The sequence below is a fragment of the Apus apus genome, chromosome 1, assembly GCF_020740795.1.
Source record: "Apus apus isolate bApuApu2 chromosome 1, bApuApu2.pri.cur, whole genome shotgun sequence".
In the NCBI taxonomy this organism is placed as follows: Eukaryota; Metazoa; Chordata; class Aves; order Apodiformes; family Apodidae; genus Apus; species Apus apus.
The window spans coordinates 203515817-203540778 of NC_067282.1; the positions used below are offsets into that span (position 1 = coordinate 203515817).

At 45.8% G+C, this 24962-nt stretch overlaps 1 protein-coding gene across 3 annotated transcripts in view; it reads right to left on the reverse strand.

The window, feature by feature from the left end:
- The window catches only part of PLXNA4 (plexin A4), a 477499-nt gene that overhangs the window by 80456 nt on the left and 372081 nt on the right, over positions 1 to 24962 (reverse strand). For all 3 annotated transcript variants that reach the window (XM_051626583.1, XM_051626591.1, XM_051626600.1), the window contains exons 10-14: positions 20597 to 20797; positions 11598 to 11694; positions 7805 to 7995; positions 1997 to 2148; positions 1162 to 1279 (exon numbers count right to left, since the gene is read on the reverse strand). In XM_051626583.1, the coding sequence (XP_051482543.1) occupies positions 1162 to 1279; positions 1997 to 2148; positions 7805 to 7995; positions 11598 to 11694; positions 20597 to 20797 (759 nt within the window). The remainder of the gene's footprint in view (positions 1 to 1161; positions 1280 to 1996; positions 2149 to 7804; positions 7996 to 11597; positions 11695 to 20596; positions 20798 to 24962) is intronic.

Here is a 24962-nt window from a genome sequence, read left to right on the forward strand (position 1 = left end):
ATGAGCACTGAGGTGAGATCCCACACTTACTCATCTGTGCAAGCATCGCTGTTGAAAGCAAACTGATGTTCCATCTTGCTTGAACCATGGAGCATCCAAAGCAGTTGCCTATTTGCACTGAAACCCAGTTGTATTTTACAGCTCACCCACAACCTGGCTCGTCAAGTGGTCCCTCCTGATTTAGTGCTGCTGGGATGCAGCACCACTCCTCCAGACACTCAGAAGACCATCTAAAGCAAACACCCTTCCAATGCCACGTCTTGCAGAAATATCTGCCACCGTTACGGTGATTTTCCATGGCCCAGTAAATGGGAACTTTTGTCCTTGCCAGCAGAAGGCTTTGCACTGACTCAAAACCACAGGGTCTTAGGATGGCTCTGGACTTGCCACGCCATGAGCTGGGTGTCCCTGTGGTCATAAGTGTTCCATGGCCGAGGACCTTGTGCCTGATCTTCCCACATGTCCAAGAGCTGTTGCCCCAGACAGTCACTGCCCAGCAAACACCAGTCCCTTGTGTGCCCAGGCTGGAGCTGGGCAGCTCTGCCACCAATGCTGGGGACCAGGAAGAAGGGAGCAGGTGATGGTGAGAGGGTGGGTGATAATACCCAAGAGTAAAGAGGAAGAAACCCCACCACAGACATCACACTCATCCTGCTGAAGACCTCAGAGTGGTGATGAGTAGTGGCAACCCCAATGTTTCTGCTGTAGGACACTGATGACATCAACTGTAGGGCCTGGAGGGATGCTGGTAGGATGAGCATCACACTCAGGAAAGTTAAGACACCAGGGAAGCTTTAGGATTTTTCCTTTCTTAATTTTCTTCTTTCTTTTCTTTTTTTTTTCCCTTTCTCTTTTTCTTCCATATATAGCATTTTTAACTATTAATGAGGATTTTCTGTAATAATTTGTACCACAACTGCATGTAACTGAGTCTGGACTAATAATGTGGGTTATTACTAGATTGTTAAAACATTAATTAGACAAGCTATTTTTGCTCATAACAAGATTTTGAAAGGAAATGGAAGGAACAAATTGGTGAGCTCAGGACAGAAGAGCAGTGCTCAGAGGCTGAATATGATCAAGGACAATGGATAGATACAGCAAAGGGGACCAGGGCCTGAGGACTTTCTGGGCCAAGGATAACTTCTCACAGGAGCTTACCATAAAGTAGTAGAGCTGTGAAGACCTGGCCATGAACTCTGGTTTGCACTCAGCCACGCAGATTTCCACAAATCCAGCATGCTGGCTGGGCTTGGCCTCCCCCATCTCACATACTATCCTGTGAAGAAAATAGGAACCAAAAGCAAGGTCTGAGGGATAGTTTGGTGGTCTGGACAAGAGGGAATTGGAGCAAACAGCCCTCACTACTGGGAAATTGACTATACCATTAAGCCATCTTTTTCTTTCCAATCCAGGACCAAAATTGTGGACTAAGTTAAAGAATGATGGCTTTTGGTGGTTGGTGCTTGATAGGGGAAATGCTCAGCTGGTGTAAGTCAAAGAATCAGAGTCAACAAGAAGTTTGGGTTGGAAGGGACCTTAAAGATCATCTAGTTCCAACCGACATAGGTCCCAAATCAACAGCTTCACTTCAATATGCAGACAAATGCTGGGCTCAGGTATGACCCCAGGAGTCCCTCTATCCTCCAGCCTTGCATGATGGACAGCATTGCAGCTGTAAAGCTCAATGATTGCTCCATCATGGGACAAGCTGCTTCTCAAGACTGCTGCCCCACTAACTGGAATTGAACATCCTTCAGGTGGCTGGTGTGTGAAAGATGAACATCAACTTCAGGGGATATGCCATGAGGATTACCTAAATAAGCAATCCAAATGCCATAATAAATGGGTCATTATCTCCTGACCTGTGAGGAATGGCATCTTCCATTCCACACTTCCAAGGTTGAGTGAAATGGAGTCCTTGGAAGACCTTCTATGTAGCAATGGTGGTTATTAGGTGTGCTGTGGCCCAGTGTCTGCCACACACCCAACTTACTGCTCTGCTGGGATGTACCCTTCCACCAGTGGTTTGCATTCCACTCCAGCCACTTTGACATGAGATGCAATATCTCTGAACTCCAGCCCCAGGTTCTCTCCACGGATGGTCACTTTGGTCCCTCCTTCACGAGGGCCTGTCACTGGATTGATCTGCAGAAACAAGCCAAGAAAGAAGAGAATAATCAAACCTATGTAAGAACATCAGTATTGTCTCAGGTGAAAGAACAGGCATATCAATTCTCCTTGTGACCTCTAGAGATACTCATAATTATGAATGTTGAACAACTGAGGGAACAAATCTACTCCAGATACATCCTTAAGACCAGTCCCTTGCAAATATATATTTTATCACATCACACATGCTCCAACCTCAAGAGTACCCATAAAATTCTGCCCCAAATCTCTTTTATTCTCTTTTGACTACTTGCAAAGCATCCAGAGAGGAGGAGGACATGTTTATGGTAGTGCAGCTGAGCTCTGCACCTTATAGACATAACCCATGGAGAGGCAGGAGTGGGACAAAGTGGAAAGAACAAGAAACAGACACAAATGACTTCAGCCAGTCACTTTAAATCCTAAAATTCCCAGCCCCAAGCACATGGATTTTTTGGATCAGTTCTGGAGGTAGATATTGGTCATGCACCACAAACTCAGCTGAAAATGTCCACCTGAAAAAAAGAGCTGAGGTACAGCAGAAATGGTGTGTCAGATTAGGTATGGAGGAGGTCAGTGGTGACTGAGGCAGCAGTAGCAGTTGCTGTGTGCTGGCACCTATTTCTGTGGGAGCTCCAGCTGCCCTCATGGGAGAGCAGGAACCAAGGGAAGGGAACATGGGAGCAGGGATGGCTTCTCTGTGGCACGGGAAACTCTCACTGGGAAATCCCTGAGCCCTAGAGTGAGAGGAGTGTTTATTCCAACAGTCATGATGGATGGTGCCACGATGTGAACATTCCAGTCTGGATCTTTGCCAAGCCATCAGAAGAAGGATCACTCCATCTTGCTCAGCAGTGGCTGTGTTGGGCAGTAGAACCAAAACTCCACCTGGACTGCAGGTCTCACCTCTCCCTCCCACTGCAGAGCTTCACCCCACACCCAGAGCTGCCCATCTCTCTGCAGTATTTCTGGCCCAAGCGAAGGGGATGTATACATGGAAAAGCCTTTTGTATAGAATCCTTCCACCTTGTTCAGACCCAGTTGGGAATTACCATTGGAGGTTTCTTCTCAAGGTTGAAACAACACAGAAATAATGGGGCTGGCCCTTAATTATCTCAGTTCTACCCTTCCAGCTGCTCAGTGTGCCCAAATGCTTTGCCTTACAACTGGCCAGTGGGAAGGGGCTTCAAAAGTTGCTTTCAAAGGGTTTTCCCTGCTGCCCATTCAGGATGCCATGGCCACCATCTGCCAGCATTGGCAAGGTTCTCTGCAGAGTGAGGAAGGGGGAATTCCCTGTCTGAGGTCTGTACCCTCCAGCTGATGACTTTGCCAACTGGGAATCTAGGGCTGGCAGCTAGACCCTTGCACAGCAGTCAGACTGGCAGGGAAAGCTGAGGCACTGGCAGGAGCAGGGTTGCTCCTGACTGCTGCCCAGTGCTGAGTCTGGCATCAGGGTTAGACTAATTTGGACACAGGAGCCAATTTTTAGAAGGGCCATCTTTAATAAAAGGAGGGAGATCCTAGCATCTTTAGAAGATATTTTTGTTTAGGCTATTTAATTTCAGGTGAACCACCTCCTGCATAAGCATTTCTTTGCTCTCACTAGAGAGAGAACCAACAGAGGTTAACTAATTCGTAGCACAGATGATATGCCCCATCCCTGCAAGTGTTCAAGGCCAGGTAGGATGGGGCTTGGAGCAACCTGGTCTAGTGAGAGGTGTCCCTGCTCATGGCAGCGAGGTTGGAACTAGATGATCTTTAAGGTGCCTTCCGAGTCAAACCATTCTGTGTATCACAGACAAGTTCTTGGATCTGTAGGGTTGTGTAGCATAGACATAATCTCTGCAGCACAGGGTTCCTGCAGTGGTCTGGTCTCAGGTCCAAAAACCAGACTAATTCCACTTAAACCAACAAAATCTGTACTGTGGCAGTCTTATTCCTACTTTAAAAGTCAACAGGACACCTAAGTCCTGAAAATAATATAGCACGACATTCATAAACCTGACAGGTGAAGTGATTACTTGGGTTGGCTGGAGATGTGACCTTTGGATGGTCTGTGGTGAAGAGATTGATAGACAAGAAAAAGATGGATGAAAAGAGAGAGACAGGTATTTGTGGTTATTCTCCAGGAAATGAGGAAAGTGTCTTAAAAAATGAGAATGAAAATGACATTTTCTATTCCAGGAGAAACTAATACTGTTTGTCTCAGTTGGGGTCTCAACAATGAAAACTATTTTCAAAACATGGCCATTTCAAACTACTTTTTATTCTGAATCACTAATAAATATCTCTTCAAGCACACTCTTCTGTTTGAGATACTTATTTTGCTGATGTCAGTTAATCCTCTCCTGATAAAACACTTCACATGAATGATGCTGGAAAGCTAGAATCTATCACCATACCAAATGAAATCTAATATGCATTCAAAATGATAAAAGGAAACTAAACTAAAATTCCCATATTTTATGTCGTTTCCTTATGTGTTAGACACACTTTATAAGAGAACCCGTTTCCCTGTGGAATGTTTTGTTTCTGTTTTGTGAATTAAACTTGCCATTAAACATTTCTTACTTGTTCTGGTAAGGTAGGTGTCTAGTAAGCTATGAATTGCAGCTCACCTGTGCTTGAAAGAGCTTTCTAGCATGGGTAGTACATCTCATAGCAGGTCAAAAGGGATATTATTCTCATGTGACTAATGTCATTACCCTGAATAAAAGAAGATACAGTGATGGAAAGGAAAATCTTACTAGAAAAGTCCTTTTCTTTAGAACTAGGACTGACTTTAAGACAAAAGTTTCACCGTAGAAGTCACAAAAAAACCTCAGTGGAAACATTTTCATCCTCCTTCCACCTCTGTCTAAAGCACAAGATTTTTAAAAGTTCTTGCTAGGACTGAAAAAGCACCAACAGGAAACTTCCTGTGGTGAAGCAAGCACAGGACCTCTGAACTTCTCCCTGTGCGATATTTAATTGCTAAAATCCAGCTTCAAAACCTGTTTATTTCCTTAAAACAGGAGGGACTGGGATTTTTCCAGGAGCGTGTGGGAGATTTTTTCATCTCGTGCCACCTCATGGCACTCCCACAGATGAGTACAAGAAGAAGGTGCTACTGTGCTGCTTATAGTGGGGGAGAAGGACCTGCTTCTATCACAGGTGCAAAAATGTGGGACCAGACCTGTCAGTTCTGGCAAGGAAGATGCAGGCAGGGAAACAAAAGCTGCCAGGGAGCCTCAGCTTTCTCTTGAAGACCCAGAGCTGCGAGGCTGAGTCGCAATTTATGCCCTCTGCTCATCTCAGCCCAATGCTGCAGCTTCTCACTCCTCAAAGAGGTTTTGTGGCTCAGTGAGTCTTTAAGTCCTTTAATTTGCCTGAGTGGCAATATCAACACAGAGCTCATAAGTAAGTAAGGGTTATGGGAAGCTCTGTGCTGGGTGCATGTGTGTGCCTGTGCAAGTCTGAGTACACGTGTTGTTCCTTCTCCTCCTCCTGCACAGATACTGCCCTGGCTCCTCGCCAGGTCATGCTCTTACCAACAGCTCCAGACCTACCATTAGCTGCAATATATATTTGGTCACTTGAGATTCTTTTCATGCTAATGGCTCAGAAAAAGTCTTTCCAAGAGCTACTTATGATTGCACCAGACAGTTTGGAATATTTCATGAGCGAATATTGCAATGATCTGTTTGAGCTTTGGGAGCTGCTGGAGGAAATGCCAGCAGAATAAGAATCACATCCCTTCTGGAGATGTAGGGTGGGGTGTGAATGCTTTGTACTTCATAAAGAGACCATGGATTCAGGGTTGGGGTCAAAACATGGCAAAGAAATGTAGATGGACCTTCAGAACATCATACTACTGCATGGTCAGGTCTCTGTGCTTTGGACTTCTGCTTTAGCTGGTCATCCCTCAGCTTCCCAATACCAAATTCTGTGGATCTGTGTGAAACTTCTGAATCTCTCCCAATATCTGGGAATCTGAAAAGATTCAAAAAATGTTTCTCCCAGCTCCCAGTAATTGTCAAGGCCTCAAGGCTGAACTTTCTGATGTAGCTGTTCCTACTGGCTGGGTTTGGTTTCACAGCTTCAGGTGGTTCAAGTGGGCTCAAAATTACCAGCCCCAGGTAAGTCAAGGTGCAGTGGAGTCTTCCACCTTGGAAACATCAGGATGAGCCTGGCACTCTAATAGTGCAACTGAATGAGTACTTTGGATGATAGATGGAAACACATTAAGTGAAGTTCTTTTCAGTGGCACCTGGGAAAAACAGGTTCTATCCAGGCTTTGCTTTCACAAAGCTTTTCTGAATGGACATTGGTTTAGGGCTTGTCCATAACACCCACACTTTTTCATTCTTAACCAAATACAGTTGGAAAAGCCTTTCATACTGTCTAAGGAAAAAACCCACCTAATTATTAATCTTAAACCCCAACTGTGGAGGCTGGGTTTTCCTCCTTTACATTTCCCCTTGTCTTCTCTGTCTCATTTTCCTCCTTACTTTTCTCACAAAATAAAGTCTTAACTACCCTAAAAGGGTGCTCATGTTAACCAAGGTGTGGTGGCTGAAAAATACTTAAGGCAGGAGGTTGCTGGTAAGGATGGAGCCCTCTTTTTCAAGGCTCAGCTCTGTCCTGCTGCCTACCCTGTGACCCTGAAACTGGTTCCTGTCTTTATGGCAAAAGCATCCTAAGGCAACAGACAAAAATTACTTTAGTCTGGAAGCCTGATTTCCCTCCTTTACATTCTTTCCCTTCTTTTGCTTCCTCTGTCTATGATTTTCTACTGGTTTATCTCCTCTTTGTACCTTTGCCCCAGCTCTTCCTTTGGCCCAGTCAACATATTCAATAGGGAACCTTCCAAAAGACACCTTCATGCTGCAGATCCTTCCTCCCAAACTTGCCCTCATTCTCTCTTTATCACTGAATAGGACAGTTCCAAGCTTAATTTGGTCCAGGCTTGATCCTGTCTCCTCTTTGAGCCTTCAAAGAGGGGAAGCTGACAACTGCACAGGACTTCTTTTGCTCTGTGAAGACCTCTTTTCCCATGCAACATCAGCCTGGCAAACAGAAGACTTTTACTCTGCTGGAGTCAGTAGAGTCTTGTGGGTTTTTTGGACACTGACTTTGTTCATGTCACACTGCTGAGAAGCATGAACTACAACCTGCCCTCTTCCTTAACATCCTGTCAGCAAAGCTCAAAACACTCTGGGATCACTCAACATCTCTATCTCAGCCAGGCTGTCTTCAAGAGACAGTTGGGCTCGTTTAATTACCCTCATAGCATCCATTTGAGATGGCCCAAAGCATCTTGTCTCACCTTGAGTACCTCCTAAAGGCTTCATGTCATATCTGCCAGCTCTGTGTGGGCAGGGTTCCTCAGGTTGCTCTAGCAGACTGTCTTGTGCAACAGATCCATGTCCACATTGACTATGATGAGAACTCTGACACCCTGCTCACCCCTGTGTTGTAGACACCTACAGTTGTGTGCCTACCTTTGAAGGCCACCATGGCTTCCCATCCCAAAGGATGCCCAGGGCTTTACCTGACCCAGCAGAGCTCAGCTCTGACCTCCACCTCACCAACACAGAGATAAATCAGGAAACCAAACCAAGGAAAAGCTACAAGAGGGAACACCCCAACTTCTTGCAGACCCATGACTTACATCCGTGATCTTGGGGTTGGTGCACTTGCCCTTGGTGCTGGATAACTCCAGCCACTGGCTGTCCTGGGCTGGGCAGTGCTGCTTCAGGGTGCACTGGTTCTGTCCCTCACACCAACCACACTCGAAGTCCGGGTCGGCCTTCAGGCAGAGTCCGCAGCTGTCCCGCATGGCCCCGCACTTGTACAGGTGAACTGCAGGGACAGGAAAACAGAGAGGACCTGAGAGATGCAGACAGCACGGGAGAACGGTGGCATGTCAGCAGGCTGAGTGAAGAGGGAGAGACAGGAAGGTGTTCCAGGCTGCTCATCCCACAGGCAGGATGGCACCTTTCCAAGGGGGGGGGTAAGTAATCGGGGAAAATAAATGTTTACATCCTTCTGGAGAGATAAACTGCACTTGTCAGAGTCCATCCCACTTGAAGATGTTTTTTGAAAGCTGGGAGAAGAAGGATGCTGCCCTTGGAAGGGTGAGGGGTTACCAACAGGAGGTTGGGGGAAAAGTGACTGCTTGGGCAGTCACTTGATCACAGTCCTTTTATATTTTTTTTTCCAGGGATGCTTTGGCTGTCACACAGTGCCACCTACAACCAGCCTCAGCCTCAGCTCTTCACCCTAAAATTATTTTCTAGACCTTTTCTACCCACAGCTTAAACTTGAGGATTTTTCTGGTAAGAAACTACCCAGAACTGGAAGCTAAGGTGATGCCAGTCAGATTTCCTCCTTAACAGAAATCCTAGCAGACGGGAGTAAATCCACAATGATTCACTATGAGGCTGAACCCAGGGATTCACAATCAGTCTTTCTCCCTTTTCCTGCCCCAGAAATCCAGTTCACTTTACACTTTGAAGTACTAAGTTGATCTTCCTCTTATACAGACAGAAATGATAAATGTTTAGCTCTATCTTGGGCTGCTAAGTCATTAGAAGCAGTCAAAGCTTTTTTTCCCAAATGAAGCCTGAAAACATTATGGTCTCCTACAAAATAAGATCCTGTTATTTATCTTTCATTTACAAGTGTGCAAAATGAGGCCTAGGTTGCACGTGGCTGAAAACAGGTCTCCTCTCTGAAGATGAAGACAGTGGAATTGAGGCCTTTTTCCTGTATTTGTGGGTGTGTTGGTGCATTTCTTACATGATGGGGGATTTTCTCTTTGTTCTTTTGTTTTGCTGGATCAGTAGGTGACTAAAGTCTGTAGTTATTACTGTACATGATCCCACAGATCAAAGGCTTTGGATGTGTGTGCTGAAAAGCTCTGACTGACTCTTCATACCTGCACCCAAGAAGGGAGCAAGTATTGACCAACACAGCTCAGAAACTTTTTATTACTCCAAGCTGGGTGCAAGAAAAGCTTGCAAAACAGCTGTCAGTCACAGTGACCTTCAAGCCTCCTGGAATACAGCTCCTTTTCACAGAATCACAGAATCTTAGGGGTTGGAAGGGACCTGGAAAGATCATCTAGTCCAACCCCCCTGCCAGAGCAGGATCACCCAGAGCACATCACACAGGAACATGTCCAGGCGGGTTTTGAATGTCTCCAGCAAAGGAGACTCCACAGCCTCTCTGGGCAGCCTGTCCCAGGGCTCTGTCACTGTAAAGAAGTTTCTTCTGATGTTTACGTGGAACCTCTTGTGTTCCAGTTTGCACCCATTGCCCCTTGTCCTGTCACTGGATATCACTAAAAAAAGTCTGGCTCTGTCCTCCTGACACTTTACAATGCTACCAGTGAGTATCTTTGCAGGCCTTTCATTAGGTTGGATTTAATTCAGCCTTTCAGCCAACTAGGCCAGCCCATGTGGTGCTGGCCATGAAAGCAGAGGCATCGTGGTGGCTTGAAGGCAGCACACCCCACTGCAACTGCACTTAGAAAAACACTGTCTAGTTCTGCTTCTGCCTCTCCTTCTCAGATTTCCAGAGAAGAACGTCTGCATGTTTACAGCACTGTGCAGAGACCTGCCAGGGTTTTGTGTTTGCTTGTAGACACTGCATTTATGCTACTAAATAAAGCTCTCTCTGTCCTCAAGTTCTCATGGTAAACTTCCATGTGATATATCCACTTGCAGATGCCTGAGCGCTCCTCATGACCCACAACATGATGGCATCATCCAAACTAGTAAGCTGGGATAGCTACAGCCAGTGCCACTTTCTAAGGTTTTCCTAATAATGACTTACAAACTTTTGGGTTTGAATAACCCAAGAACTTGTAAGGAGCTGTCCTAAAGACTAAGCAGCACAGGTGTTTCTTGAGTTCATTCTGGTTTGGTTTACGTTATTAAAAACACAATCATCTTGATTGTGAGATTGATTTTATTCCTACCCCTCACAGGACAGTATTGCTCAAAAAAGGGTTCATACTTTTTGTGCAGACCATGTTGCACCAGAAGAGCCAAAAACTCTGGAGGATCAGGGCAAATGGCCCGAGCCAGACATCAAACACACAGTGTTAGAGGCTTGGACAGTCCATGGCACTGTTTGGACATCATCCTGGCAATGCCTTGGCACAGCCTGGGGAGGAAGTGAGAGGGCAATCAGCTCCAGTAAGGAGAGAGGTTGGCAGTGTGAACATGTAGTATGTCATGCTGCTGGATGCCAGGGCTAGACAAGGGTCTCCAGCCTGCTGTGTTTACTGGATGGATTTAACCTCCAAGACCCACAGTTTTGAGGACGAGTGCAGGACCTTTTGCATTCAGACTGGGTATTAAAACCTGCTGGTTATTTGAGACAGCAGAGAAAGACATCACAGATGTCGTTACAGGGAGAGAAGGACAAGAAGGGGTCATGACACAGGGAGAAGTGCTGCCTTCATTATTGCTCTCCAGCTTCAATGTGGTGTTGGTGGAAACCTTATCAACCACCCCTCAGCATGAGGGTGGGTGTGAAATGATGTGAGAGGAGCATAGGAATACCTGGTGGAGAGAGATGGAGTGACAGAAGATGTGGAAAGTGTCCAAGAAAAAGACAGTAAAGCAAGGGAGAGTGAAACTTCTGAGAGATGGTGATTTAAAAATTGGGCTTGATGATCTTAAGACTTTCCCAACAAAGGCAATTCTATGATATGAGGAGAGTCAACAGGTCTGAGCTGTAAATGCAGAGCAGACAAGAGGACAGGTTGCCTGAGGAAAAAGCCTCAGAGTAGCTGGGGGTGATGGACAGAAAGGAAGAAGATGCGAATGGACCATCCATCTCCAACAAAAATGCCTGCCTCAAGGCCACAGCTGGAACAGCAATATTCCTCTGTGAGGGTCGCATCAATCCTGTGCCATCAGTGGCAGCTAAACAGAGCCAGGCTCTGGGAAGGGGGTGGTTTTCTGTCCTTTGTCATGATCATTTTATTTTGTTCAGACTTTTCCCAGGGCGAGCTGCAGCCCTTCTCCTCCCCCTCTCCCTTTCCCTCTTCATTACCACATCACCTCTCAGTAGAGAGCTCCCAGTCTCCTGGCATGGTAACTTCAAGACCATCAGTGCAGGAGCAATGAAGCTGGGCAGAAAGCTGGAGAAAGAGGGGCATAAAAACAAGACACAAAAATGGAGGGAGAAGCAGGAGGCAAAGATGATTAAGGAAGAGGGAAAGCAGCACAAGTGGGAGGGAGAGTTGTATTTCTCAGGTGCCAAGAGAAAAGAGGGGAGGGAACACAAAGCACACACACACACACACAAATTGGTGATTTGTAGAGTGGAGAGAACAAGTGAGCACCAGACAGCACAGGGAGATGGTAGCAGCTCTGTTAAGTGTAGGGAGTGATGTGGCTCGTTGCTAAGGTTACCACTTCCAGGGACAAGTTGAAATAACTCTTTACCTTTGTTCTGTGCTGGGTTGTCAATGTTGAAATTCCCGTTCCACACGACCGTCAGCTCCACTGGCAGGCTGTTAATCTCCATCCCTTCATACGAATACTGAAAGTGGGAGAGAAAAAGATAAGTAAAAGCCCAAACCCAGACTTACACGGTGGCCAGAAGTGAATCATGGGATGTCTGTTTGGAAGGAACCTCAAGGATCATCTGGTCCAACCTTTCTAGGTAATAATATAGTTTAGATGAGCTGGCCTAGCACCTTGTCAAGTTGAGTCTTAAAACTGTCCAATGTAGAGGAATCCACCATTTCCTTTGGGAGATAATTCCAGTGTCTAACTGTTCTCATGGTGAAACATTTTCAAGTCCAATCAGAATCTCCCCAGGAGTAACTTGTACCTGTTATCCCTTGTCTTCTCCATGTGACTCCTTCTAAAAAGGGAGTCCCCATCTTCTTGGTAGCCACCCTTTAGGTACTGGTACATGGTAATGAAGTCTCCCCTACGCCTTCTCTTCTCAAGGCTGAACAAACCCAGTTCTCTCAGCCTTTCCTCATATGGCAGGTTCTGCAGTCCTCTGAATGGGGAGGGGATAGGATGAGACCAACCAAGAGGTGATGCCACAAGTTGTGAGCAAACCAAACCTATCTCCCTAGTCACCATTACCTATGGGATGATCTCAACTTGTGATTCTCAGTGGAGCACGACATGCTCCTTGAAATAGTCTACTTGGATGTGAGGTGAATATTCAATTATTTAAGTGCATTTGCATGTGATGGGCCTTATCTTGGAAATCTACATCCTGGGTTTTGAGCACAGCTCTTAAGAATATTTTACCAACTCCTGGGTGCACCTCTAAGATGTACAATATGCATTGTGGGTTCAGCCACACCTCTGCTGTGTACTCCATGGACACTGCATGTATATGTAGGATTATCTAAACTAGTGATGCTTTGAAGAACTCTTGGAAGCTGAGTGAGGTCTCAGAAAGCAGGGAACAGGCACATCCCAGACATACCTTTAAAAAGGGGAAAATTGAGGTTATTTGTAATTATAGACCTGTCATCCTAACTTGGTTTCTCAGAAAGAAAGTAGATCAAATTATTAAACAATCCATTTATAAGCACCTGAAAGATGATAAGGTGATAAAAATCAGCCAGCATAGATTTGTCAAGAACAAATTGTGTCAACCCAACCTAATTTCTGGTTTTGACAGGCTTAATGCCTTTGTGGGTAAAGGAGAGACAGCAGATATGATTTATCTTTATTTCAGTAGAGTATTTGCTACTGTCCTACTGGAGATTCCCACAATCAAGCTGGGGAAATTTGATCTTAAAGAAGCCACCATAAGGTATATGCAGAAGCTGTCAAAAAAACCCACAACAAAAATGAAGGTAAATAAATGTCAGGCTGGGAGGATGTTTCAAATGGAGTATTGTCCTGGGTCTGGAATTACTCAGTATTTTTGCTCCTCACTTGGGTGATAGATGTTGTGAATAGATTTTGTGAATGACAGTGCTCTGGGAGAGGGTGCAAGAACGTTCAAAAGCAGGGTCAAGAATTCAAAACAAACTTGACAGATTGTAGAACTGGGCCAAAGTCATCAAAGCAAAATTCAATACAGGCAAGTACCAAGTATTCCTCAGTAGGAGGAATCAGTGCAAACAAATATGAAATTGGAGTGACCAGCCAGTGCAGTAGGAAAGGGTCTGGGGACCACAGAAGGCCACAAACAAACTGTGACTCAGCAATGCCATACAGTGCTGCCAAAAATCCAGTCAAATCTCATTTGGGGATGTACTAGGCAAAGTTTGTTACATATGTAAGTCCCAAGAGGCAATTATTTTTTCCTACTCAGAACATGAAAAGCTTCAGCTGGAGCAGGGGGTGTCCAGTGTGCAACAAACGTGTTGAGAAAGCCATAAAGATCTTCTGAAAGAGTTGGACAGACTTGAACAAACACTTGTCAGGCACAGTCAAAGTACATAAATCTGGCCTTAATGAAGGAAATGGGAGCTGATCTCTGGATCAGCTGGAAGATCACCTCCAACTGGAGGCCCTCTCCACTAAGAGACCGAGGTGCTAGATTTTGGTTCATCACAAGCCAATTCACACAGGGTTCACCCAGTTGCCTGTCAGGTCCCACTGCCCTCCTCCATCAACAGCTTCCATCCACCACTTCACCAAAAGGCAAAAAGCCTTGTAATGGGAGAGGAGATGGTTGCTTAAGGGATAGAGTGGGAACAAGACAAGAATGGGTGAGACATTTTATGTCTGTTACATTATTGCTGGCCGTGACACAGATAAGGATTTACCCTCCTGACACAAGGAATCTCCCATGGTACTGAAATCTGTAGCAGGACAAATTCCCAGTTTAAATTAAGTTTTTAAAAAAGTTTTCCCCACTACAAGATTAAATTCAATTTATTAAGCTGTTCGGTTTGGTTGGGTATCTCTTAGAGACCACTAAAGAGCTCCCCATCACTTAAAGTCTCTGTGTGGTTTTCCACAGAGATGCCAAAGCCCTGAGCCTTTAGAAGGAGGATTTTTCTGTATCCCTTAATTGCTGTAAAATTGCTGAATAAATAATATATGGTGATTTCTGTCTGTTACAGCAGAGTGAGTGCTAGTGGCACAGCAATTTCTCTCTGGACAAACTAAACACAATTTTCCATTAATCTGCAAGACCCTGTGATTACAATCTAGTTATAGGGTATTTATGGGTATAAGCTTTGTGGTTACCATGGAAGTAAAGAGCAGCAGCAGGTTAGAAGAGACCTTTGCACTAGGGCTGTACCCTCCAGCCTCATGCAATATTAGCATTTTGGTGACATGTCTCAGTGTCACTACCAGCAAGATGCAAGGTGATGCCGACCCGCTTGGACTCACAACACTGGCTTTTCACAGCTTTTTGGAGCTAGAAGGAAGGATGGGGAGACAGGAGTGGGAAAGAGAGTGTCTGAAAAGTAGAGAATAGTTAATCTTCTGCCACTCAGAAGCTTTACAAACACTTGCTTTGCACAAGGCTCAACAAATGCTGGTTGTGAAAGGGAAAGAGCGTACACACAGAACCACTGGTCACCCTCAGGTCAGAAGTTGAGTCTGTAGGTGCCTGAGAAAGTGCTGCTTTCTGCCTCAGCAGAACCTCGTGTGTGTGTGTTGGGATTTAACTGATAGCAGAGCCCAGACAGGGCTGCCAAGGGACAGGCAGCTGGAGTCCCCCAGAGCTTTTCATCCCACTGAGGCTCCCAGCACCAGCAGCAGGAGCCCAGCTAAGATTTTAGATCTTATCTGTCTGCTGCACAGGGGGCAAACACATATTAGGCTTGTTAACTCAGTAGACTTGATCCAGAACTGGAAAAGGATGTGAGGGAATAAACAACAGGATCCCCATGGAACAGCTCCAAGGTCTAAGCCAGCTGGGAGCTGGAATGAGGATGTTCTCTGTGCCTTGCCCTAGCAGACATCCCGTGGGCTGCATGGCAGTGAAACAGAGTGATTTGCAAAGTAACAGAGAATAAATGCTCCGTCCCCTTCAGACCACAGGAGCTGCTAACTCATTGTGACCCCTCTTCAAAGCCCACTGAACTCCACAGGAGGCTTTGAAAAGGATTCACTCAGCTGTAACAATAAGATGGAAATATGTTGCAGAGAAGGAAAAAGGGATGGTGCATCGATCTCCAGGACTAACACTAGAGCATCCCAGGTACTCTTGCTAAGTTCACTCACACCCTTAGGGCTTGGATGTATACATTGCCTGGCACAGGCAAAACTGCTGAAAAGATGTAAATCTGACCCCTAAGCTTCCAAAATCTGGGTTCCCACCATGCAAACTAAATCAAAGCAGAAAATTACAGGTAATTTAGAGGCCCAAACTGAGAAAGAGAGGCTGCCCTTCCAGAAAGGCAGACTGGCTCTCACCAGGAAATGCCAAAAAGCTGCTAGAATGATCTGTTGTAATTCATGGGAACAGTGCAGTGTATTATGAACTCCCAGGTATCAGCTCTCTGTGTCTTAAACTCTTCACTAGTATCAGATACTCCTGCAACGTGGGCTGAGCCCACCACATCACTTGGACATTTTACCACGTTGCTGGTGGCTTAACATACTGTGCACAAGCTACTGTTTGTCTGTTTGTCTACTGGAAGTTCATTATCCTCAGGCCAAGGGGATGGCCTCACAGCTCTCAGTTCTACAGCAGCTAGGAAAACATCAGCTGCCTACTTGGGAAGATAAATTGCATTTCAGAAGACTGGAAATTCCTTGCTCCTCTGGGCACCCTGTTAATATGGGCACCCTGTGTTGGAGGAACTCAGCTTTACAGACCACTGAGCCATGAGGTCTCTCCAAATCCACAGCCATGCTTAACTTCTTGCTGCATCCTGCTGGGATGTTGAATATCTGAGTAAAGCCCTTTGGTAGCTTGGCTTGGGCAAATGCAGGATGATAAATCAAGAATGGTTACATGATATTTCCCCCTTGTACCTTGAGAATGTCCAATAACAGGGAAATATCTACAGACAAACAGCATTTTAGTAAGATTTTAGTATTACTCTTTTTTCCCTGATGGCACAAAAAACCAATCTTGTGATTAAAGTTTGGGGTTGGGGATTGATTCCTGTATCTGGGTCTGCCACCAGCTCCTTATGGGATCCTGTAGATATAATTTAATCCCTCCTTGCACCAATTTTCCAGCCATAAACTGTAGGCACAAAACTTGCTCACAGTCATCTCGTCCCCTTGGACTCTGCTTCTTCCCAGAGCTGGGACTGAATTTTTATGTCTGGATGTTACCCAGGACAACAGGGCCCACATAATGATTTGGGTTTCTCTGTGACATTTGAACACAGATGAATAATAATAGTGCATCACAATAACTGAGTTGTATGTACTTCTCACAACCCTGTGCTTGTCTTCCTCTGGCCACTCTTAAGTCTGCTTTTCCATGATTTCTGTGAATAGCTCTTCATTTCCTTCCAGCTTTGTGGTTTCGGGGTTTTGTTTGTTTGGGGTTTTGTTTTGTTTTCTGTTTGTCTTGTTTGTTTGTTTTCATCACTCCCTCCACTGTGTAAACCACACCAGAGTCAATGCTGCTGAGATCTTTTGTTCAAGAGCAATGATGTGATAAATACAACATATTTTCTTTCCCTCTCCTTAAGTTACCCAGCACATTCAGCTGTACCACCTTGGGTCTCAGGACACACAGACCTGTGAAGGACTCAAGCCAAAGCATCAGCAGGGATTTTGCTGCTACAAATGAGTGTGTGCTGCCTGTGTGTGCCAAGGCAGTGGGCAGGTTCACACCAAGCAGCCATGTGGGCTCAGTCATTGGAGCAGGTAATGGCAACGATCACAACATGAAAGGGGGGGTCATCTCTCCCCCACCTCCCTACTCCTCATGCTGAAGGCTGCAAATATTGGGCTCATTGCAAGTGCTGGGGATCCTACTGCTTCCCACTGGGGAGATTGTTCTCTGCCCTAATAGACAGAGCAATTTCAGCCATTTCTGCAGATGTTTTTACTTACTTATTTATATGCCTCCTCAGCTCTCATCCTTTTCATTTCCCCCCATCACTCTGTGTCCAGACTGTCAGCAGAACTATCATAAGTGCAATAAGGAATGGCAGGCAGGGTCTCTCAGAGTGATAATTGCTTGCCTTGGGTGGTGTGATAGAGGACAAAGCCCAGAGCTGAGAGTCTCAAACCACTTGACAAGAACAATAATTGTCCCGAAGCGTGCTGCCTGCAGTGACTTATTGCTGTTATCAAATGAAATATCTCCAGGAAAGACAGGGGGAGAGATGGAGGTGGCTATTGACTGGACCAAGTACCAAGGCACCATCAGTGCTGGATGTGACATTACTGACAGACAGTCAGATAGGCTGGTCCTATGTGGGTGTCCTTATAATATCTCTTATCTGAAACTGAAGTCACTTACAAAAGCATCTGATGGTTCTGATCTCAGCTACCCTGGTTCTGAGGGTCCAGGCAGTGGAAAGCAGGAGTTAAGGTGCTTTTTTCCTGATCCCATCCTGTGTGAAAGCAAGAAAACTTCTGCATTTTGCAGAAGTTACTCTGCAGGAGATGTATTTGAGCTCGTCAGTGCCTGGTGTCTGATGGAAGGGGGTTCATCTTGAGATTTATGGAGGAAAACAAGCCAAGAATGATTGCTTAGTCTAGCATGCATCAACAGAAAGATCTGCTGGCAGGATAGCTTCCCTTCAGGGACACACCATCACAACACATCATCCCACCCTCCTTTGGACCTTCTCCAAGTCTGCAATGCAGGTGCTACTTTCAGCATCTCATCCAGCGACTCTGCTGAGTAAAAAGCTCTATCAAAGGAGGCTGATTCAATTTGCAAACAAGCTCATATGGCTGTTTCTAAAGCCAGGTGACCCTTGGAGCAGAGGCTCATTGTATGGTAGTGGCTTCAGACTGAATACTAATTTTGGCAGGAAGGGAAATAATCATGATGGAGACATATCTACAGCACTCCTTCCCTATTGTCTGTGTCCTCTGCCACCTGCTCAAACAGAGCCAGGGCTTCTCTGTTCCCTTTTTGTATCTGTGTGAATGTTTCTTTCTTTTGTCTGGCTCTCCCTTCCACATCTTTTTTCTCTCAATGTCTGGCAAATTCAGAGTAACAATGAAACAACATTTCTCATAAAAAAAAAAAGAAAAAGAAAAAGAAACCAACAAAAAAAGAACATAAATCAGAGAGTCCAAGTGTTTTCAAAAGAAAATGGAAGAAAAGGGAAAAAAGGAGAGGGAGAAGGAAAGGCAGATGGAGAGAGGAGGCAGAAAACAGGAAATAGAAATGAGTTTATTCCACAACAAGCCTCTGTCCCTGAAGATGAGAGAGAACCACCTGAGACACCACCAAACATGGGACAGGTGTCCTACAGATACCACACAGCAGCCAGGTTTTGGAGTGCCTTGGCATTGGCCTGAGACTCAGCTCTGCCACCCTGCATAGCTCAGGAGAAGACTTGAGTGTTCTGGCATCAAAACAAACAGTAAAATCAACATGGTGTTGTACCAGCACCTGGGCACACCGTGAGCAACTGCATCTGGGCATTCATTGAAGCCCAATTCCCTGGTCCTAGGCACTAGCAACTTCTTGGAGAGTGCAGGTAGTATGAGAGTAGTAATGATTACCTCTCAAAAGCAGGCTCATTTATTGGATACCACAAACTCAGATGCAGAGGAGACCCTCCAGGACTGCTGAGATAGTCAGTGTCCCACTCAAACTGTGCTGAAAGTCATCCTGAGTTCCCTCAAGCTGATGCCTGTTTTTACGAGTATGGAGCATAAGGATGAGGGGGAACAGCCTCAAACTGGAAAAGGGGATATTTAGATTAGACATTAGGAAGAAATTCTTCACTGTGAGGGCGGTGAGACCCTGGCCCAGGTTGCCCAGAGAAGCTATGGATGCCCCATCCCTGGAAGTGTTCATGGTTAGGCTGGATGAGGCTTGGTCTAGTGGAGGGTGTCCCTGCCTATGACAGGGAGGTTAGGACTGGATGAGCTTTAAAGTCCATTTAACTCAAATCTTTCTATGATTCTATGATTTTATGTGTGCCAGAAAAGGCATGATTCTAAAGGATGGCTGCTGTCTTCATTGCTAAATTTTTTTGACATATCTATAGGCTCTGTCCAGGTCCATATAATACCCTTCAGCTGCAGGTTTTCCTGATTTCATGGGGTTTTTTTTAAAGAGTGCAATGCCTTCATATGTGAAACTTCAAACCTGGATGCTCACAGGCCACTAGCCAGTAAAAGAAAATCAAGGGGAGGGAGGGGGGGAAAAGGAACAAAAATGAGAGTGTCATTGGGAATTTGCTTGTTTGCAGCAGATCGTAAAATGTGTGAAGTGCCAGGAATCTTGAGCATGTTGCTTAATGCAGCAGAATATGTTGTGATGGGTTGTAACAAGCACTGCCCAGCATGGAGTGGCAGAGCTGCACTGAAGTGGCTAAAGCCTGTAATTAGCTCTTTGACTAATAAATCATCTTGTAGTAGCAACAATGAGAATGACTCAAGCGCATATCTGGGAGACATGAATTTCATGGAGAAAACTCCTGAGGAGCAGTGTTAAGAGACCACCACTGCACAGATACGTGGCTCCTGCCATATGCCAGTGTTTGATCCTAAGACTGGCACTGGGGGGGGGGGGGGTGACACCACTGTGACACCCACAGGCTCCCTGGGAATGGGGTTACTTACTGGTGCTACACTGCAGATGGGGGAGTGGCAGTGGGCAGAGGCAAAGGGACTAACCAAAGGTCATGCTGGAGGAAGGCTGGACTCAAGCCTTCAGCTTATCACCCTTCTTTGGACCCAATACGTGTTGGTAGTCATCAGACTGTTTATGTGGGGCTTTAAAAGTCCCATCACCAAGACTCCACATCATAACCTTAATTCTCAGTGTTGACATGAACACCTGCCTCTTTTGAAACCCTGTTGGATGCACACAAGAATCACAGAATCATCACAGAATCATTCTGGTTGAAAAAGATCTGTAAGATCACCCAGTCCAGCCATCATCCCAGCGCTTCCAAGTCCACCACCATGTCCCCAGCACCATAGCTACATGTCTTTTAAACATCCCAGGCATGGTGATTCAACCACCACCTTGGGCAGTCAGTTCTAGTGCTTGAAAAAGTATGTGGCCACATCCATGAACAGGATGTGACACTGTGCAGATACAGGCAGGTTGAGCTGATAACAATGCCCATAGGTCATGGCTAAGGTGCTTCAGCATGGCCAAATGCTGGGATCCAAGGAGAGAAGAAACTACAGTGTGGTAACACCAGCCACCCTAAAATTTACAAAGGACAGTTTGCAAGCTACCAACCAGCCTTTCCTGGACTGTGACTGGAGTCAGGTGTGCATGAAGGTAAGAAGGGCTGCAAAACAACCCTGATCTCATTGGGACAGTGCTGTAGGCACTCCTGGTCCTCCTTGACCCCTGCACCCTTCCCAAAAATGCAGCACTTGCTCACCGAAGTGTTCTGGCACTGTACACTGGAGCTGTTGAACCTCAGGGCAGGCACCCTCTGCTCATTTCCCTGGATGCTCAAGATGCACTCGTAGCCTCGCTGGCCCGACTGTGGCTGGGGCAAGTTCTTGGCCTTCAGCGTGATGGGCTTGATAACTTCCACAGGCACCAGGATCTTCTCTGCCTGCAGCAGCTGGGGGCAATCCTGGGGAGAAAGGAGACAGTACATCAAGTCAGCACATGGGTTTCCCAGCCCCAGATGGAGTCCTCTCATGCTTCTCAGCCTTCTCACTTCACGCTTCACGTCAACTGATTACGAAGCTTTTGCATCTCTCTGGGCCTCAGCCTATTACAAGGGTACTGAAAGAACATTATCAGTGAGGCTCAGATAAACAGGTGAGGAAGGATTTCTTCTACACACCATCCTTTCCTATCTCCCCTGTTCACACTACAGATTTTCAGCCTTCAGGACCTAAGGAAGCTGTCTCTGGTGCTCCATTAATCAGGAAGCAGGAAAGCTATCGTGTCCCATCCAGGGACTAATTCCAGTCTCACTGCCATGACACATAAGAAGTGAATAAAGCAAAACTGAGCATAATTCCTTGCCTCCCCAATAGCCAACACACCATTGTACAAAGAGCAAAGCTCCAGCTACCTCCAGCAAGACACATGGCAAACTATAGAGTCTGGGCTGTTAAAAATACAGTTTGTTCTGGCTTAGAAGGGGATGGACTATTTATTACAGATGTATCTAACTCCCAAGAAACAGCTGAATCATAGAATCACAGAAACATAGAATGGCTAGGGTAGGAAGGGACATTTAAGATCATCTAGTTCCAAACCCCATGTGGGCAGGGACACCTTCCACTAGACCAGGTTGCTCCAAGCCCCATCCAACCTGGCCTTCAACACTTCCAGGGATGGGGCAGCCACAGTTTCCCTGGGCAACTTGTTCCACTGTCTCACTACCCTCACACTAAACAACTTCTTCCTAATATCTCTTCTAAATCTCCCCTTTTTCAGTTTTAATCCATTACCCCTTAACCTCCCACTACAATCCCTAGTAAAAAGCTCCTCCTCAGCTTTTCTGTGGCCCCTTCAGTTACTAGGACACTATGAGGTCTCCCTGGATCCTTCTCTTCTCCAGGCTGTACAGCCCCAGCTCTCTCAGCCTGTCATAGAATCATAGAATCATAGAATCTTAGGGGTTGGAAGGGACCTCGAAAGATCATCTAGTCCAACCCCCCCTGCTAGAGCAGGGTCACCTAGAGCACATCTTCCTGTCTTCATAGGAAAGGAGCTCTAGTCCACACCACCACATCACAAAGGCAGTAATGCTAAAGGGATGTGGCTAATCCAGTCCCTCTTGGTGAGTCCCTCATACACATATGTGTCTGTGCACCCGAAGCTGTGATGCACCAGGCTGTAATCAAAGTCTCATTAATTTGCACAGCTTTGGTTCGAGTAGCAACACACTGCTCCTTCACAGTACAATCAGACAACCACAAGCTGTCAAATTTGTGCATTCTAGGAAGCTATCAAGTCTTCAGGAAATTCCTGCAGCGTTTGCCTGGGTAATCCAAGGCAGTTTAATATGAAATAAGATCCCACCACAAAATAAACAACCACTACACTGGGCTACAAAACATGAGCCTGTCATATGCAGAGATCACACTGTCTTGATCACTTATGAGTGCCTGGTTGTTCCCTCTTTTATGGCTTTTCCATTCCTAGATACCAAGAGAAAACCTGTACCCTCTTTTTCTTCTCTGTGCTGTACTTGGCACACTGCCTGCTCACTGTAGGGCACCAAGGTATAGTGATGGTGCAGCTGCCCTGTCCAACCTAGAGAGCAACACCATTTCAGCCTGTCCTGCCCAATGTTGCAAGCAAAGATGGGGAATTTACATAAAGAAATGCCAGCTTCATCTGTAGATGTGGGCAAGACATAGTAAGATGGAAATGGCTGATCCAGGCCTGGAAAGGAGGGAAAGGGACTGAAAGGCTTAAAAATGGAATTTGTGGTTTATGAGAGCCTGAGAGCTTGTTAGAGCAGATGGTGGGAGCATCTTGCTGAAGGAAGGAGCTTAGGAAGATAAAGAAATGGATTAGATGTGTAACATCTGCAGTTACACCAAAGAGGAATAGAATTACAAGAGCCATCAATCATCACACTGCAAGTGTGAACAAAATCCATGGCCAGAGGCAGGAAGAAAATCCAGTAACCACCCAGCATGTCACTGCAGTGAAGAGCAGAAACTTTCCTTAGTCCCCCAGAGAAGGTTGGTCTGTCTGTCCCAATGGGGAAGCCAGACTGAAGAGCCCTTGGGAGTAACCTGCTTTCTCATCTGCATTTATAGAGTGGTGCTAATGGTGTAAGTACTTGACAGTGATGGGCTTCAATTGGCTTTGCTCAGGTTAACACCAGAACCAGCTGTTCTGGTTTTAGCCAGGATGAAGCAAATTTTCATTTTGCTGTTTTGTTTTTTTCCTTTAGTGAGCTCTCTTTTAACTAGCAGCAAGTTTTCCAGTGAATGGACTGATAACACTGGAATGTTTATGTTACAGCTGAGAGATCAAGGACACCTGGCTCTGCTTGTTGAATCTGCAGCCTCAGGTACTAAATGAGCAGAAGAGTCATATCTGCAGCCCTCCTGTAGGGAGGAGCAGACTAGACAGAAAAATCGGCCAGAGATATTCCAACATATATATACATGTAAGACTTGATGTAAAATCAGGGATCACAGAAGTCAAGCCCCTTCCTTCCTGCTTCTTCTTGTCTTCCGTTCATGGCCAGTGGCCCAGGAGGACTCCATCTATCCATCACCATTGATCCCTAGGCTCATGCATTCCTGACCCTCATAACTCTCCCCTCAGCTCCTCTCTGATCTGCTGCTATCTCCAGTGGAGTGGTCCAGGACATTTAGGGACTGCTCAAAGTTCAGGAGAATACTGTGGGAACTGCTGAGGGTGGGGGGAGGCAATAGGGGTTTTGCATATTCCTGAACACATTTGTATATAATATTTTCTTTTATCATTAGTATTTAATTAAAGCTGTTTAGTTTAGTTCTCAGTCTGGGAAGTCTCTCTCCTTCTTATCTCTCTCCTTGACCTACCTGGATAGGAGGGAATCAAGAGCATTATTGTCATTGGTTTAGTTGCCCATCTTGAAACAAATCATGACACCAGCACAGCCAAGCACACAGTCATTGGAGCTGGATGGAGCTGAAATATCTGGGTTCTAGTGGCAATTTGTCTGTGTTAATCTGGCTAAAGGTTTAATGTGCTAGCAAGGATTGAGGCTTATTAGGCCATTGTGTGAACCTGGCTGGTTGGTGTAAGGATGGGAGGTAGCAAGCCCATGTGGTATTGCATTGCAGTGAGGAGCTTTACCACCATGATTCTCTGCAGTCCTGGAGACACTGGTGCTGAGCAGCACTTCAACAAAACAGATGTGTGTGAGGAGGCTCCAGAAAGCTCAGCATGTGAGCAGTGTGAGCTGCCTTACACCCTGTTATGCACAAGACATGGCCAGTGTGGAAAAAGGCTATGTCTGCCCCCCAAGAGTGCCTGAGGAACTACACCATGTTCCAATGTTCTCTGCTCTTGCTCTTGTCCTGTCCCACAATGAATTGTCCCCAGGGAACTACTAATACTGAAACACAATGGTGAAGTGTCACGGAAATGTTCATCTTGATAAAAGGGCAAGACTTGACATTCTAGAAAGTCTATTCAACCTTGATCCCAACAGTCCTGCCCTGTGAAGCACCCCAGCATGAAGGCTGCAGCACTAGGTAGATATTCAGCCTGAGAAAGTGAGGCATAATTGAAGACTGGGTGATTTAGACCTATAAAAACATGGATGGCAGGAGAAGAAGGTGTTCCAGGCTATGTTAAAACATGAGTGAAAGTTTCCAGTTCTGATCACACCAGTGATACTGTGTGTAAATACCATTTGGGACTACATGGTTTCAACACCCCCTGAACCCTCCCCTTCACCTGCCCAACATGTCCTGAGGCCTCTGAATCAGTTCATTCTCTCTCTCCTGGCATAATAAAAGACCTTGGCAACGTCTTAATGATTTTTTTTTTTCCTCCCCAGCTAGAGGAATTGAGACAGAGATGTGTTGGCAGAGCCAATCAGTAGGACAGAAGGATAGGAAGGTCCTATCTGCAGCTGAGCAGCCTTTTCCCAAGAGAGGGCATTTTGCTTGATGTCTGTCAAACACAAAAGCCTCTGAAGGGGTTTGAAGGATGGGGGTTGGAGATAGTCCACTGTGTTACCTGCAGGCCAATCCCAGCTCTGCAGGCTGGTCTTTCTTGTCTAGCTTTATCCTGCCCTCCCCCACCACCACTGGTGCTGTAACCTC